At 54.5% G+C, this 13,613-nt stretch overlaps 1 protein-coding gene across 1 annotated transcript in view; it reads left to right on the top strand.

The window, feature by feature from the left end:
- Positions 1 to 9,661, top strand: part of dcst1 (DC-STAMP domain containing 1) — a 38,461-nt gene extending 28,800 nt beyond the window's left edge. The window contains exons 9-13 of the mRNA XM_078204982.1: positions 78 to 204; positions 4,246 to 4,362; positions 6,477 to 6,619; positions 7,445 to 7,558; positions 9,410 to 9,661. Of these exons, the coding sequence (XP_078061108.1) occupies positions 78 to 204; positions 4,246 to 4,362; positions 6,477 to 6,619; positions 7,445 to 7,558; positions 9,410 to 9,661 (753 nt within the window). The remainder of the gene's footprint in view (positions 1 to 77; positions 205 to 4,245; positions 4,363 to 6,476; positions 6,620 to 7,444; positions 7,559 to 9,409) is intronic.
- Positions 9,662 to 13,613: the final 3,952 nt, after the last annotated feature.

The following is a 13,613-nucleotide window of genomic DNA, read 5'->3' on the forward strand; positions in this document are numbered from 1 at the left end:
CCCCGCGAAGGAGCCACATGCTGAGGGAACCATGTTCCAGCTGATGGACTAACGCTTTGGGACATGTGTGTCCTCAGGTTCTCGAGCTGCTTCAGTACACAGCTATCATCTTTGTGGTGTTCGCTCTGTTTCTGTTTGACTGGCTTCTCTACACAATGTTGGACATTATCCAGCGACACAGTTACCTGGAGTATAACTTCAGCGGTGAGTACCGGGTAGATTTCACCATTCCCTCTGCTACCTGGGGCCTCCAACAATGGCTGAAACGGTGTGCCACATTGCGGGGGTTCAAGTCCCTGGCGATATCCATCGTGAGCCAATCCATGGGGTCCCCGGACACCCCCTCTGTTGAATCTCTTCTTGCCATGATGTGGAGATGCCGGCGTTGGACTGGGGTGAACACAGTAAGAAGTCTCACAACACCAGCTTAAAGTCCAACAGGTTTATTTGCTAGCACAAGCTTTCGGAGCGCCGCTCCTTCCTCAGGTCTCACTTGAAGAAGGAGCGAGACTCTGAAAGCTCGTGCTACCAAATAACCCACTTTAACCTGGTGTTGTGAGACTTCTCACTTTATCTCTTATAGTCCAGGCGTGTAAAAGTTTTGGTTTGATTTGATTTATTATTGTCACATGTATCGGGATACGGTGAAAAGTATTGTTTCTTGCGCGCTATACAGACAAAGCATACTGTTCATAGAGTACATAGATTTGATTTATTATTGTCCCATCTATTGGGATACAGTGAAAAGTATTGTTTCTTGCGCGCTATACAGACAAAGCATACCGTTCATAGAGTACACAGAGGTTTACAGCATGGAAACAGGCCCTTTGGCCCAACTTGTCCATGCCGCCCTTTTTTTAACCACTAAGCTAGTCCCAATTGCCCGCATATGGCCCATATCTCTCTATACCCATCGTACCCATGTAACTGTCTAAACGCTTATTAAAAGACAAAATTGTACCCGCCTCTACTACTACCTCTGGCAGCTCGTTCCAGACACTTATCACCCTCTGTGTGAAAAAATTGCCCCTCTGGACACTTTTGTATCTCTCCCCTCTCACCTTAAACCTACGCCCTCTAGTTTTAGACTCCCCTACCTTTGGGAAAAGATATTGACGATCTAGCTGATCTGTGCCCCTCATTATTTTATCGAGTACATAGATTTGATTTATTATTGTCACATGCATTGGGATACAGTGAAGAGTATTGTTTCTTGCGCGCTATACAGACAAAGCATACTGTTCATAGAGAAGGAAAGGAGAGGGTGCAGAATGTAGTGTTACAGTCATAGCTAGGGTGTAGAGAAAGATCAACTTAATGCGAGGTCGGTCCATTCAAAAGTCTGACAGCAGCAGGGAAGAAGCTGTTCTTGAGTCGGTCGGTGCGTGACCTCAGACTTTTGTATCTTTTTCCCGACGGAAGAAGGTGGAAGAGAGAATGTCCGGGGTGCGTGGGAATTCTTGCTCTGGAGGGAGTGCAGCGAAGGTTTACCAGGCTGATTCCGGGGATGGCGGGACTGATGTACGAGGAGAGATTGACGAGGTTAGGATTGTTTTCACTGAAGTTCAGACGAATGAGGGGGGAATCTCATAGAGACTTATAAAATTCTAACAGGACTGGACAGGGTAGATGCAGGGAGGATGTTCCCGATGGTGGGGGGAGTCCAGAACCAGGGGGTCACAGTCTGAGGATTCGGGGTAGACCATTTAGGACGGAAATGAGGAGACATTTCTTCACCCAAAGAGTGGTGAGTCTGTGGAATTCATTACCACAGGAAGTAGTTAGAATCATAGAATCCCGACAGTGCAGAAGGAGGCCATTCGGCCCATCGAGTCTGCACCAACCACAATCCCACCCAGGCCCTATTCCCATAACCACATGTATTTACCCTAGCTAGTCCCCAGACAGTAAGGGACAATTTAGCATGGCCAATCCAACCGCGCATCTTTGGACTGTGGGAGGAAACCGGAGCGAGTCCCACATTCTCCCCAAACTCCGTGTGGGAGCGAGTCCCACATTCTCCCCAAACTCCGTGTGGGAGCGAGTCCCACATTCTCCCCCACTCCCCCCTTGGGAGCGAGTCCCACATTCTCCCCCCATGGGAGCGAGTCCCACATTCTCCCCCACTCCCCCCTTGGGAGCGAGTCCCACATTCTCCCCCCGTGGGAGCGAGTCCCACATTCTCCCCCCATGGGAGCGAGTCCCACATTCTCACCCACTCCCCCCATGGGAGCGAGTTCCACATTCTCCCCCACTCCCCCCATGGGAGCGAGTTCCACATTCTCCCCCACTCCCCCCTTGGGAGCGAGTCCCACATTCTCCCCCACTCCCCCCTTGGGAGCGAGTCCCACATTCTCCCCCCATGGGAGCGAGTCCCACATTCTCCCCCACTCCCCCCTTGGGAGCGAGTCCCACATTCTCCCCCCATGTGAGCGAGTTCCACATTCTCCCCCACTCCCCCCGTGGGAGCGAGTCCCACATTCTCCCCAAACTCCGTGTGGGAACGAGTCCCACATTCTCCCCCACTCCCCCCTTGGGAGCGAGTCCCACATTCTCCCCCCATGGGAGCGAGTCCCACATTCTCCCCCACTCCCCCCTTGGGAGCGAGTCCCACATTCTCCCCCCGTGGGAGCGAGTCCCACATTCTCCCCCCATGGGAGCGAGTCCCACATTCTCACCCACTCCCCCCATGGGAGCGAGTTCCACATTCTCCCCCACTCCCCCCATGGGAGCGAGTTCCACATTCTCCCCCACTCCCCCCTTGGGAGCGAGTCCCACATTCTCCCCCACTCCCCCCTTGGGAGCGAGTCCCACATTCTCCCCCCATGGGAGCGAGTCCCACATTCTCCCCCACTCCCCCCTTGGGAGCGAGTCCCACATTCTCCCCCCATGTGAGCGAGTTCCACATTCTCCCCCACTCCCCCCGTGGGAGCGAGTTCCACATTCTCCCCCACTCCCCCCGTGGGAGCGAGTCCCACATTCTCCCCTACTCCCCCCTTGGGAGCGAGTCCCACATTCTCCCCCCATGGGAGCGAGTTCCACATTCTCCCCCACTCCCCCCGTGGGAGCGAGTCCCACATTCTCCCCTACTCCCCCCTTGGGAGCGAGTCCCACATTCTCCCCCCATGGGAGCGAGTCCCACATTCTCCCCCACTCCCCCCTTGGGAGCGAGTCCCACATTCTCCCCCCATGGGAGCGAGTTCCACATTCTCCCCCACTCCCCCCGTGGGAGCGAGTTCCACATTCTCCCCCACTCCACCCGTGGGAGCGAGTTCCACATTCTCCCCCACTCCCCCCATGGGAGCGAGTCCCACATTCTCCCCCACTCCCCCCTTGGGAGCGAGTCCCACATTCTCCCCCACTCCCCCGTGGGAGCGAGTCCCACATTCTCCCCGACTCCCTGTGGGAGCGAGTCCCACATTCTCCCCCACTCCCCATGGGATCGAGTCCTACATTCTCCCCCACTCCCCCCCGTGAGAGCGAGTCCCACATTCTCCCCCACTCCCCCGTGGGAGCGAGTCCCACATTCTCCCCCACTCCCCCCCGTGAGAGCGAGTCCCACATTCTCTCCCATGGGAGTGAGTCCCACATTCTCCCCCACTCCCCATGGGATCGAGTCCCACATTCTCCCCCACTCCCCCCGTGGGAGCGAGTCCCACATTCTCCCCCACTCCCCCCGTGGGAGCAAGTCCCACATTCTCCCCCACTCCCCCGTGGGAGCGAGTCCCACACGCTCGCACCTTCGAGACTCAGACACTCCCTCTTTCTCTCCCTCTGTCCCGACCTCAAAGGACTTCAGTCGATCGACAGAGAGAGAATATTTCTTCTGTTGGCGGGGGTTGGGGGGAAGAGAGAGAGAATCCAGAACGCGTAGGGGGAGAGGGGGGGGAGAGATCCTTAAAATTCGAGGCAGGGGCCCCACCAGAAAGCAGCCCCTCACGCAGAAGGGGGAGAGGGATCCGGAACTCTCTCTCTCCCCCTCTGTCGGGGGGTGTCGGGGGGTCAATTTAGAATGACCAAACTGAGAGGGAGAGATTGTGTCGGGGTAAGGAGGAGGGTTAAAGGTCACGGAGATGGGGCAGGGAGATGGAATTAAGGTGATTGGCTGTCAGGACAAGAAGGGGGAGGGGTAACGGGCCCCCTCCTGTTCCGATAGCGCCCTCCCTCCCTCCCTCCCTTCCTTCCCTCCCTGCCCATTGGTGTAGCCAACTCACGTTCTCCGTCTCCGTTCCCCCCCTCCGACAGAGAGTCACCACCTCGAGATCAAGGTTGGGGGGACGTCCATTTTGGCCAACTTGATCCGCCGAACCGTCTCCGCGTTCAACACCACCCTCGACGTGAAGATGGAGTCCAATAACCTCCGTGAGTGGGCGGCCGGGTGACTCCGACGCGGAGGGGAGGGGGTTGGAGGGGGCGGGGGGGAGGAGTGTTGGCGTTGTGGGATTGAGGGAGAAGGGTGTTGACGTGACGACGGGAGGTGGGGGCGTAATCCGGGTGCGAGACAAGCCTCCGGCCTAGACCGTGACGCCCAAGATGGCGGAGGGAGCGATGTCGTGAGGTAAAGGGTGATCTTTTATGACAAGGCCCACCGTGGGGACAGCAGATGGATGGTCATTCGTCTTGGGGTGGGGATTCCCCGAATTGTGCGGGCAGTCCCACCCGAAAGTGCGCCCACGACGGCGGGGTGGGGGAACTGGACTCGCGCAGTCGTGATTGGCTGAGCTTCCGCCATTGCATTGTGATAGCGCCTGACTCCACCTGGGGACATCCTGCCATGGCCTCGCAAGCCCGCGCTCTGATAGAGGTGCAGCGGGGGTGTTGCGCACAGCAAGATCCCATGCAGAACAGCGCCCTTCATTTTCTTCAGTGCTGTTGGGTGGAGGGGTGAATATTGGTCCCCAGATTGTGGCGGGAACCGACTCCTCCCCCCCCCAACCCACCCTGCCGGTCTGGATTACGGTCCCCGGTCTCGGGACGGGGACTCGAACCCATGGACTCAGACCCCGAGGCAATAGAACGCGAGCCATTGTATCACCTCACCAGGCTGACCACAGTGAGAGGCAAGGTATGATGGGATGGTTACCTCTCCCCTGAGAAACCTAGCGAACGTTTTGACAAAAATATGAAGATTAGGGAGAGGAGATTCAATAGTTTTACCGTCCTGAGAGAGAATGAGACAGAGTGGAAGATTCCATAATATCAATGAGCTTGTTCAAGGCAGAATTCACCCATTGAAGATCTCTCTAATGCACTAACTCTCCCATCGAAGACCATCCCTCTAATACCCTACCTCTCCCATCGAAGACCATCCCTCTAATACCCTAACCCTCCCATTGAAGACCATCCCTCTAATCTCCGAACTGCCCCATCGAAGACCATCCCTCTAATCCCCCAACTCTCCATCGAAGACCATCCCTCTAATCCCCCAACTCTCCATCGAAGACGCTCCCTTTAATCCCCTAACTCTCCATCGAAGACGCTCCCTCTAATCCCCTAACTCTCCATTGAAGACCCTCCCTCTAATCCCCTAACTCTCCATCGAAGACGCTCCCTCTAATCCCCTAACTCTCCATCGAAGACGCTCCCTCTAATCCCCTAACTCTCCATTGAAGACCATCCCTCTAATCCCCTAACTCTCCATCGAAGACGCTCCCTCTAATCCCCTAACTCTCCATTGAAGACCATCCCTCTAATCCCCTAACTCTCCATCGAAGACCATCCCTCTAATCCCCTAACCCTCCATTGAAGACCATCCCTCTAATCCCCCAACTCTCCATCGAAGACGCTCCCTCTAATCCCCTAACTCTCCATCGAAGACCATTCCTCTAATTCTGTAACTCTCCCATCGAATACCGATATGGCGTATAATATGACCAAGTGGCACAGTGGTTAGCACTGCTGCCTCACAGCGTCAGAGAGCCGGGTTCAATTCTGGCCTTGGGTGACTGTCTGTGTGGAGTTTGCACGTTCTTCCCGTGTCTGCGTGGGTTTCCTCCAGGTGCTCCGGTTTCCTCCCGGAGGAAAGATCTGCGGGTTCGGGGGATTGGCCATGCTAAATTGCCCTTTAGTGTCCAAAGGTGTGCAGGTTAGGTGGATTGGCCATGCTAAATTGCCCCTTAGTGTCCAAAGGTGTGCAGGTTAGGTGGATTGGCCATACTAAATTGTCCCTTCGTGTACAAAGATGTGCAGGTTAGGTGGATTGGCCATACTAAATTGTCCCTTCGTGTACAAAGATGTGCAGGTTAGGTGGATTAGCAGAATAAATGCGCAGGGTTCCAGGGATGGGGGTGGGCCTGGGTAAGGTGCTCTGTCAGAGGGTCGGTGCAGATTCGATGGGCCAAATGTCAGGTTGGTATGATCTTGGGGTCAATGGTTGGAACGGGACAGCATTAACAGTGGGGGGGGGGGAACACATCCGCAGTCCCTCGCTGGTCGGAGAACGGTGGGGTCTTCCATTGTTTGTGTTTGTGTTTCAGACTGTCTTCCTGTCCCGCACAAGATAGGGAAAGGTGCCGTCTTCTATACCCTTGTCCCCATGATTGGCATGGTTGTCTTCTGCTTCCTTCAAGTCTACAGCTTCAGGCTACGGAGAGTCATCGCATCCTTCTGTTTTCCAAAGGTAAGCTTGATTAGATTTGATTTATTATTGCCACATACATCGGGATACAGTGAAAAGTATTGTTTCTTGCGCGCTATACAGGCAAAGCATACCGTTCAAAGAGAAGGAAAGGAGAGAGTGCAGAATGTAGTGTTACAGTCATAGCTAGGGTGTAGAGAAAGATTGACTTAATGCGAGGTAGGTCCATTCAAAAGTCTGACAGCAGCAGGGAAGAAGCTGTTCTTGAGTCGGTCGGTACGTGACCTCAGACTTTTGTATCTTTTTCCTGACAGAAGAAGGTGGAAGAGAGAATGTCCGGGGTGCGTGGGGTCCTTGATTTTGCTGGCTGCTTTTCCCCGAGGCAGCGGGAAGTGTAGACAGAGTCAATGGATGGGAGGCTGGTTTGTGTGATGGATTGGGCTACATTAACGACCCTTTTGTAGTTCCTTGCGGTCTTGGGCAGAGCAGGAGCCCATACCAAGCTGTGATACACCCAGAAAGAATGCTTTCTATGGGGCATCTGTAAAAGTTGGTGAGAGTCGTAGCTGTCAGGTCGAATTTCCTCAAATTGTCCATCCAACACCCTTCTGTTTTTGTTTATCCATTCCTGGGACATGGGCGTCGCTGGCTGGGCCAGCGTTTATTGCCCATCTCTAGTTGCCCTTGGAGGGCAGTTGAGAGTCAACCACATTGCTGTGGCTCTGGAGTCACATGTAGGCCAGACCGGGGTAAGGACGGCAGATTTCCTTCCCTAAAGGGAACCAGATGGGTTTTTCCCACAATGGGTCATCAGTAGATTCTTAATTCAGAGTGGGATCTGATTGGCTCTCTTCTCCGTTGCCACAGCGAGAAAAGAAACGTATTTTGTTTCTGTACAATGACTACCTTCGGAGAAGGATCGCTTACGCGGAAACTCAACGCAAAAAAATCCTCATTCAGGCTCGCAAGAAACAATTGTGGGTAAGACTCAAGGGATTTCCCACCAGTTAACACCTCGCATTAGTACATACTCCCCCCACCAAACTGCCTCACCCTATATATAAACCACCCCGAACCCCTCGATTAGATTCCAGTCTGTATCTCACTCCCGGGTTTCTGTTATTCTATATATAAAACACCCCCGAACCCCTCGATTAGATTCCAGTCTGGAACTCACTCCCGGGTATCTGTTATTCTATATATAAACCACCCTGAACCCCTCGATTAGATTCCAGTCTGTAACTCACTCCCGGGTATCTGTTATTCTATATATAAACCACCCCGAACCCCTCGATTAGATTCCAGTCTGTAACTCACTCCCGGGTATCTGTTATTCTATATATAAAACACCCCCGAACCCCTCGATTAGATTCCAGTCTGGAACTCACTCCCGGGTATCTGTTATTCTATATATAAACCACCCCGAACCCCTCGATTAGATTCCAGTCTGTAACTCACTCCCGGGTATCTGTTATTCTATATATAAAACACCCCCGAACCCCTCGATTAGATTCCAGTCTGTAACTCACTCCTGGGTATCTGTTATTCTCTATATAAACCACCCCGAACCCCTCGATTAGATTCCAGTCTGTAACTCACTCCCGGGTATCTGTTATTCTATGTATAAACCACCCCGAACCCCTCGATTAGATTCCAGTCTGTAACTCACTCCTGGGTATCTGTTATTCTATATATAAACCACCCTGAACCCCTCGATTAGATTCCAGTCTGTAACTCACTCCCGGGTATCTGTTATTCTATATATAAACCACACCGAACCCATCGATTAGATTCCAGTCTGTAACTCACTCCCGGGTATCTGTTATTCTATATATAAACCACCCCGAACCCCTCGATTAGATTCCAGTCTGTAACTCACTCCCGGGTATCTGTTATTCTATATATAAACCACCCCGAACCCCTCGATTAGATTCCAGTCTGTAACTCACTCCCAGGTATCTGTTATTCTATATATAAACCCCCCCGAACCCCTCGATAAGATTCCAGTCTGTAACTCACTCCCAGGTATCTGTTATTCTATGTATAAAACACCCCCGAACCCCTCGATTAGATTCCAGTCTGTAACTCACTCCCGGGTATCTGTTATTCGATATATAAACCACCCCGAACCCCTCGATTAGATTCCAGTCTGTAACTCACTCCCGGGTATCTGTTATTCTATATATAAACCACCCCGAACCCCTCGATTAGATTCCAGTCTGTAACTCACTCCCGGGTATCTGTTATTCTATATATAAACCACCCCGAACCCCTCGATTAGATTCCAGTCTGTAACTCACTCCCGGGTATCTGTTATTCTATATATAAACCACCCCGAACCCCTCGATTAGATTCCAGTCTGTAACTCACTCCCGGGTATCTGTTATTCTATACATAAACCACCCCGAACCCCTCAACTCTGTTTGGACACGAAGGGGCAAATTAGCACGTCCAATCCACGTTCTGTACGCATCTTTGGAGTGTGGGAGGAATCCGGAGCACCCGGAGGAAACCCACGCGGATACGGGGGGCAGATTCCGCACACAGGCCGGGAATCGAACCCGGGTAGATTGCTTGCGAGACAATTACGGACACCAGTCGCAGACTAACCGGCGCCGATAATATCCTGCGAAGGAAAATGATGGAAATACATTTCTTAAAAGGAACGGGATGGTCACACAGCCGATTCCCACTCCTGATTCCCGTTTGTACGGGAGATGTGTAAAGTTTGGACGCCTTTACCGGGAGACCCGTTGACATCTGACCTCTCTTTGACCCTCCTCCTTCCCTCCTCCCCCCATCCCGTTCCTCCCTCTCCGCCCCTTGTGGCAGCAATTACGGGGAATGGCCGGAGCTCTCCATCGCAGGTTCCCGTGCCTCCGGAGGTACATTCGCAAGCGCTGTGTGGTGTGCAGCGAGGGGCCAACGGAAACGTCGTACTATTGCCCCAACGTGGGCTGCGGGGCGATGTACTGCCGCATCTGTTGGAAGGACATCAAGCGGTTTTGTTTTGCCTGCATGCCCTACGAGGACTTTGTCTCTGGACCCAGTGACACGGAAAACGACCCGGTCTACGGAGAGTGACACATTTCCCCCCTCTCTCGGCTCCCCTCCTCACCCACTCACCATCGCCCCCACCAGGGCGAGTGGGGGAGTAGGGGAACTACAGGTGATCCCGTTTACCCTATCTCCACACCCTCCTCCAGCCCCTACACCCCTTCCCTATCTCTGTAACCTCCTCCAGCCCCTACACCCCCTCCCTATCTCTGTAACCTCCTCCAGCCCCGACACCCCCTCCCTATCTCTGTAACCTCCTCCAGCCCCGACACCCCCTCCCTATCTCTGTAACCTCCTCCAGCCCCTACACCCCCTCCCTATCTCTGTAACCTCCTCCAGCCCGCTACAACCCCCTCCCTATCTCTGTAACCTCCTCCAGCCCCCTACACCCCCTCCCTATCTCTGTAACCTCCTCCAGCCCCTACACCCCCTCCCTATCTCTGTGACCCCCTCCAGCCCCTACACCCCCTCCCTATCTCTGTGACCCCCTCCAGCCCCTACACCCCCTCCCTATCTCTGTAACCTCCTCCAGCCCCTACACCCCCTCCCTATCTCCGTAACCTCCTCCAGCCCCTACACCCCCTCCCTATCTCTGTAACCTCCTCCAGCCCCTACACCCCCTCCCTATCTCCGTAACCTCCTCCAGCCCCTACACCCCCTCCCTATCTCTGTAACCTCCTCCAGCCCCCTACACCCCCACTCTATCTCTGTCACCTCCTCCAGCCCCCTACACCCCCTCCCTATCTCTGTAACCTCCTCCAGCCCTTGCACCCCCTCCCTATCTCTGTAACCTCCTCCAGCCCCCTACACCCGCTCCCTATCTCTGTAACCTCCTCCAGTCCCTACACCCCCTCCCTATCTCCGTAACCTCCTCCAGCCCCTACACCCTTTCCCTATCTCTGTAACCTCTTCCAGCCCCTACACCTCCCTCCCTATCTCTGTAACCTCCTCCAGCCCCCTACATCCCTCTCCCTATCTCCGTAACCTCCTCCAGCCTCTACACCCCCTCCCTATCTCTGTAACCTCCTCCAGCCCCTACACCCCTTCCCTATCTCTGTAACCTCTTTAGCCCCTACACCCCCTCCCTATCTCTGTAACCTCCCCCAGCCCCTACACCCCCTCCCTATCTCTGTAACCTCCTCCAGACCCTACACTCCCTATCTCTGTAACCTCCTCCAGCCCCTACACCCCCCTCCCTATCTCTGTAACCTCCTCCAGCCCCTACACCCCCTCCCTATCTCTGTAACCTCCTCCAGTCCCTACACTCCCTATCTCTGTAACCTCCTCCAGTCCCTACACTCCCTATCTCTGTAACCTCCTCCAGCCCCTGCACCCCCTCCCTATCTCTGTAACCTCCTCCAGTCCCTCCACTCCCTATCTCTGTAACCTCCTCCAGTCCCTACACTCCCTATCTCTGTAACCTCCTCCAGCCCCTACACCCCCTCCCTATCTCTGTAACCCCCTACACCCCCTCCCAATCTCTGTAACCTCCTCCAGCCCCTACACCCCTTCCCTATCTCTGTAACCTCTTTAGCCCCTACACCCCCTCCCTATCTCTGTAACCTCCTCCAGCCCCTACACCCCTTCCCTATCTCTGTAACCTCTTTAGCCCCTACACCCCCTCCCTATCTCTGTAACCTCCTCCAGCCCCTACACCCCCTCCCTATCTCTGTAACCTCCTCCAGTCCCTACACTCCCTATCTCTGTAACCTCCTCCAGCCCCTACACCCCCCTCCCTATCTCTGTAACCTCCTCCAGCCCCTACACCCCCTCCCTATCTCTGTAACCTCCTCCAGTCCCTACACTCCCTATCTCTGTAACCTCCTCCAGTCCCTACACTCCCTATCTCTGTAACCTCCTCCAGCCCCTGCACCCCCTCCCTATCTCTGTAACCTCCTCCAGTCCCTCCACTCCCTATCTCTGTAACCTCCTCCAGTCCCTACACTCCCTATCTCTGTAACCTCCTCCAGTCCCTACACTCCCTATCTCTGTAACCTCCTCCAGCCCCTACACCCCCTCCCTATCTCTGTAACCCCCTACACCCCCTCCCAATCTCTGTAACCTCCTCCATCCCCTACAACCCTCCGAGATCTCTGCGCTCCTCCAATTCCGGCCTCTCGAGCATCCCCCGATTCCCATCGCTCCGCCATTGGCGGCCGTGCCTTCAGCTGCCTGGGGGGCCCCAAACTCTGGAATTCCCTCCCTAAACCTCTCCACCTCTTTCTATCGCTCTCTCTCTCTGTCTCTCTCTCTCTGTCTCTCTCTCTGTCTCTCTCTCTCTGTCTCTCTCTTTCTCTGTCTCTCTCTCTATCTGTGAGCGTGTGTCTCTCTCTTTCTCTCTCACTCTGTCTCTCTCTCTGTCTCTCTATCTCTGTGTGAGTATGTCTCTCTTTCTCTTTCTCTGTCTGTCTTTCTCTGTCTCTCTCTCGCTGTCACTCTCTCTCTCTCTCTCTCGCTCTCTCTTTCTGTCACTCTCTCTCTCTGTCTCTCTGTCTCTCTCTCTGTCTCTCTCTCTCTCCTACTTTGAGACGCCTCTTAAACCCAACCTCTTCGGCCAAGCCTTTGGTTCCCTGTCCCTTACACCTCCCAGTGTGTCTCAGCATTAAGCTGGGTTGATTAAATGCTTCTGTGGGACCTCTCGTGATGATAAAGGCGCTATATAAATGTCCTGGTGTCCTGCTTACAAAATAGCTGCCTGCACTATTTTAACACAAGCCTGGGCATCTCTCCACACCCATAGCAACCCCGAATTCGAGTGACTGATTAACAGGACCTTCCCTGAGAAGGCCAGGTGAGGGAGGATAGGCCTTTAATGGTGGACTAAGGCTGCGTCTTGCTCCGGGATCTGCCTCTAATTCTTTGGGAAATTGTCCGTTATCGTGGCGGGAGTGACTGGTGACGCCTCCCGATATTTACTTTTCAATTCATGCCTCAAGTAGATTGGGGCCTAGCGGCCTGGATGGCGAACAGGGCTTCGATTGGCCAAGTAGGCCGGAGCCTGAGGCCCACAGGCCTTGACCACCATTCCCAAAAGCCAGCTCCCTCACGAGTCCAGGGAATTAATATCTCCGTCAGACCGGCAGGGGGTGGTGGAATCCGGGGAGGAAAAGGACTGTGGTCTCGCAAACCCCATCATTCTTTTGGCCTGGCTGCCATCTTGGAGGTTGTCGGCAGGCGGGGGGAACGGGAGGGGAGGTCGGTCGGGTCTGCGCGCGCAGGGCGAGACGGGTAGTCGGGTTCAACGCTGGCGAGGAGGAACAGGGATAGGCCCCGGAATGATATCGGGAGCGGTGGGGGCGGTGGGGGGGGGGGGGTGCGGGGGGGATGGTGATGGATTGGTCACCCGTAGCAACTGGGGGGCCTGGGAGAATGGGATGGATTGGTTACCCATAGCAACCAAGGGAATGGGGACCTGGGAGAATGGGATGGATTGGTTCCCCATAGCTACCAAGGGAATGGGGGCCTGAGCGAATGGGATGGATTGGTTACCCATAGCAACCAGGGGTCTGGGTGAAAATGGGGATGGATTGGTTACCCAGAGCAACCAGGGGCCTGGGTGAATGGGATGGCTTGGTTACCCACAGCAACCAGGGAAATGGGGGCTGGGGAGAATGGGGATGGATTGGTTACTCATAGCAACCAGGGGAATGGGGGACCTCATTGGGTATTTTGTGTTGTGGGGGTGAGGGGCGCATTGCGCAAACCACATCTGTCATTCCCCCCCCACCTCCGGCAGGCGCTAGTGAGTGAGCTAATCTCAGTGACACCATGCTTCCCATAGGGCAATGGGATCAATGGTTACGCAGTGCCTTGGTGGAGGGGACGGGGGGGGGGGGCAACGGAGTGGGTGGGGAGAGACCTGGGAAGGGGGGGTTGGAATGGGAGAGGGTGGAGAGGAAGATTCTCAAAGCGAAAGGCATCTGGCAAACTCCTGGTAAGCTGGGCTGCGTTTGGTCAAGCGGCGAGGACCCCAGCCACT

This window comes from Mustelus asterias, unplaced genomic scaffold (assembly GCF_964213995.1).
Source record: "Mustelus asterias unplaced genomic scaffold, sMusAst1.hap1.1 HAP1_SCAFFOLD_538, whole genome shotgun sequence".
Lineage (NCBI taxonomy): Eukaryota > Metazoa > Chordata > Chondrichthyes > Carcharhiniformes > Triakidae > Mustelus > Mustelus asterias.